General features: G+C 36.8%; 1 protein-coding gene and 1 long non-coding RNA gene across 17 annotated transcripts in view; one reads left to right on the top strand and one right to left on the bottom strand.

Annotated features, from left to right (window-relative positions):
• The window catches only part of LOC102673656 (glucose transporter type 1), a 33684-nt gene that overhangs the window by 13249 nt on the left and 17476 nt on the right, over positions 1 to 2959 (top strand). For 4 of the 16 annotated variants that reach the window (XM_006618924.2, XM_031512053.1, XM_006618925.2 and 1 more), the window contains exon 1: positions 1112 to 1574. The exons of 3 other annotated variants lie outside the window; for them this stretch is intronic. In XM_006618924.2, the coding sequence (XP_006618987.1) occupies positions 1555 to 1574 (20 nt within the window). In that variant the 5' untranslated portion in view covers positions 1112 to 1554. Of the gene's footprint in view, positions 1 to 1108; positions 1575 to 2959 lie in introns of those variants that run through there. 9 more of the 16 variants (XM_031512051.1, XM_006618920.2, XM_031512052.1 and 6 more) reach the window with 6 other exon arrangements.
• LOC116186023 overlaps positions 1 to 2959 on the bottom strand; it is a 21193-nt gene that overhangs the window by 9396 nt on the left and 8838 nt on the right. The gene's annotated exons all lie outside the window — the stretch shown is intronic.

Here is a 2959-nt window from a genome sequence, read left to right as displayed (position 1 = left end):
AAAAAAAAAAAAAAAAAATAGAAAAGAAAGTAGAAAATAGAAAAGAAAGAGAAGAAACGAAAAAAATAAATAAATAAATAAATAAAAGTAGAGAAAAAAAAAAGGAGAAACGAAACAGGAAAAAAAAAAAAAAGTAAAAGAAACAGACGTTTTCCCTGCTTATCATTTTTACATAGACTCTTTATGTATCAGAGAATGCAATGCAAGGCTTTGTGCCGTGCCATTTATCATTTATACATAAATCACACTCGCTCTAGTCCTATTCTTGTACATACTACACACCCTTGGTCATAAACAGTAATATCGAGACACCGATGATATACGTTGTTATACGGGTTTTACATGAACTCTTTTTTTTTTTTGGCTGCGGCGCTCGCAGGCTTACCACTGATTGCTCATATTTCCATTCGATGTCATGTCACTTTTCTCGGAAGTCAGGTACACAAATAAGTGCGCAAACAGCACTGCGAAACGATAACGGAGAATATCGAAACGGGACAAAGGAAAACAGGGATAGCGAGCGTATGCACAACGCGGCTACTTTTAGTTTGTGAATCACACGAGCACTGTTGTAATGGTATTACGACCGTTTTCTCACCGATCATTGGTCACGTTCGCCTTCTGTGTGAAGCACTGTGTTAATAGAATTCACGCGAAAACGAAACGGAATTCGTTCATTTCGCGATCATCATCGAGACGAAAAACCATAAAAAAAACCATCGCATCACGTGTACAACATAGATATAATACACGTTATATGTTTTCCATACGCGGCAACTGATGCAATCATATATTCCCTTGGCATCGTTCTAATCGATACACTCATATATCGTTACCTCGATGTGCCATTTTTTTGTCACTTATTTGTGTGCGTGCCTCCTTGTTATTTATCACTATCATGAGATCATTGCTAATTTTTGTCAATTATTTTGCCGATCGATCGTTTCGCATTTAAAGTGATGGGCCCAATTCAAATTGCAAGCTCGCTTGTGGACGCGGGCGACTAGGCAGGGGTGAGTAAGCTGGCGGCGCGTCGCATGGCGATGCGTGAGAAAGAAAAATTTAAAAAACCAAAAAAAAAAAAAAAAAAAAAAAAAAGGGGGAAAAAAAAAATAAAAAAAAAAAAAAAAAAAAAAAGAAAGACGAAATGTCTTCACACGTGACGAACCCGTCGTTGATAAATGAATTGGACGTCACGTGGCTAATTCGAGCGAATAATATCATTATATGACATAATTTTGACTGAACCACGACTGTGTTTCCAAACTAGGTAAAGTTTTACAGAGTGAGTGAGATAAGAGGCAGGGGCGGGCGTCGTCGGCCTTTAAACCCCCCGCCACACGTTACCCCTCCACCTTTGGTTGTGGACCCACTTGACAACAAGCTGTGCAATCGTTCAGAGTCAATTGATTGGATTTGGTGGATAATCCAACGTACGTACATATGTCGTGAACAAAGCAAAGAACAAATAGATCTGTGAGAATAAGACGAAATACTGAATCAAGAGGAGTGAGTGGGGAGGCATAGAGGCTACTGTAGTTTCGGAACACAGCCATGGTCTCCCTACCTCCCAGGTACATGGCAACATCATCACTGCTCTTTCTCTCTCTCTCTCTCTCTCTCTGTCTCTCTCTTTCTTTCTCTTTTTCTTTCTCTATCTGTCTATATTATATTTTCATTTCTTCGCTTATTTTCCCTTTAAACCTCTTTTTTTATTATATATCTCCGTGTACCTTTTGATCCCTCTGAATTAAAAATATTTCTTTCTCTTTCTTTCTTTCTTTCGGTTTTCACTTTGTCATCCGGGTCACATACATTCTCTCTCTCTTTCTCTCCTTCCACTACGGCTCATGTGTTCATTCATTTTTCACTATTCACCTGTCACTCGACATGCCTTGCGTAAATTTTCTTTCTCTTTTTCACTTTTTCACTCACACAATCACATACACGTACAGACTATCTTTTCTCTCTCTTTCTTTCTCTCTTTATTTCTCTCTCTTTCTCTCTTTCTCTGTTTGTCTGTCTCTTTCTTTTCCCCCCTTCACTTCTTTAATTTCGTTCCTGATTAAAAACCACCTTTCTGCTTGGCTGTGCACATCGATCGATAAGTTTGCTAAATCTCCTTCGATCGAGAGATTTCTAATCGTTCATCATAATCTATTCGTTATATTATTTATTCATGTATACATGCAACGTTCAAATTAAAAAATCGTGCATCGAAATCATATTTTCTATCCACCTTGCACATTCCCGCATCGTGTCAGTAGAGAATCACGCTTCGCGCGTGCCGAAGCTGTCTCATATTTATGGGGAAAACGATCGTGATATTCGTGATTGAAGAAAGAGGAAAAAAAAAAGAAAGAACAAAGAGCAAAGAGATGATCTTTTTTTTTTTAGCGGGGAAAAAAATTCGAAATTCACGGGTATTTTATACACTAACTTACTTACTTACTTATTTACTTATTTACTTACTTATTTACTTACTTACTTACTTACTTACTTACTTACTTACTTACTTACGGGGAAATATAGTTTTCATCTCTCACTTTTCACAAACTTCCATCTAATGTGCACAGCTCTGACAATTATATGTATATATATATAAAATAAAATATATATATATATTTAAATATATATATATCACAGTAGTGTTTCTCACCTTGACACTCACCCACACACAGTTTTAGACGTGCTTTTAGTGGCGTTTGTACGTTGTGCTATTTTTCAATTTATAATATATATATATATTTCTATGTTCGTATATACATAGACAGAATATGATATATGTATATAATACATATATATGTGTCTGTATATCTCTGTTTACACGCTACTCGTATACCCAACGTTTTCCTTAGCTGCCGAGCTACCGCTGGCTCGCTGAGATTTAAAGCACGAGAGAAGAAAGCATGCGGTGTACGTCGATACACCCGGTATAAAGTAGTATATTATCTTTTTT

The sequence above is a fragment of the Apis dorsata genome, unplaced genomic scaffold, assembly GCF_000469605.1.
Source record: "Apis dorsata unplaced genomic scaffold, Apis dorsata 1.3 scaffold_382, whole genome shotgun sequence".
Classification (NCBI taxonomy): domain Eukaryota; kingdom Metazoa; phylum Arthropoda; class Insecta; order Hymenoptera; family Apidae; genus Apis; species Apis dorsata.
The sequence above is the reverse complement of the archived record's forward strand: the minus strand, read 5'-3'. Positions and strand labels throughout refer to the sequence as shown.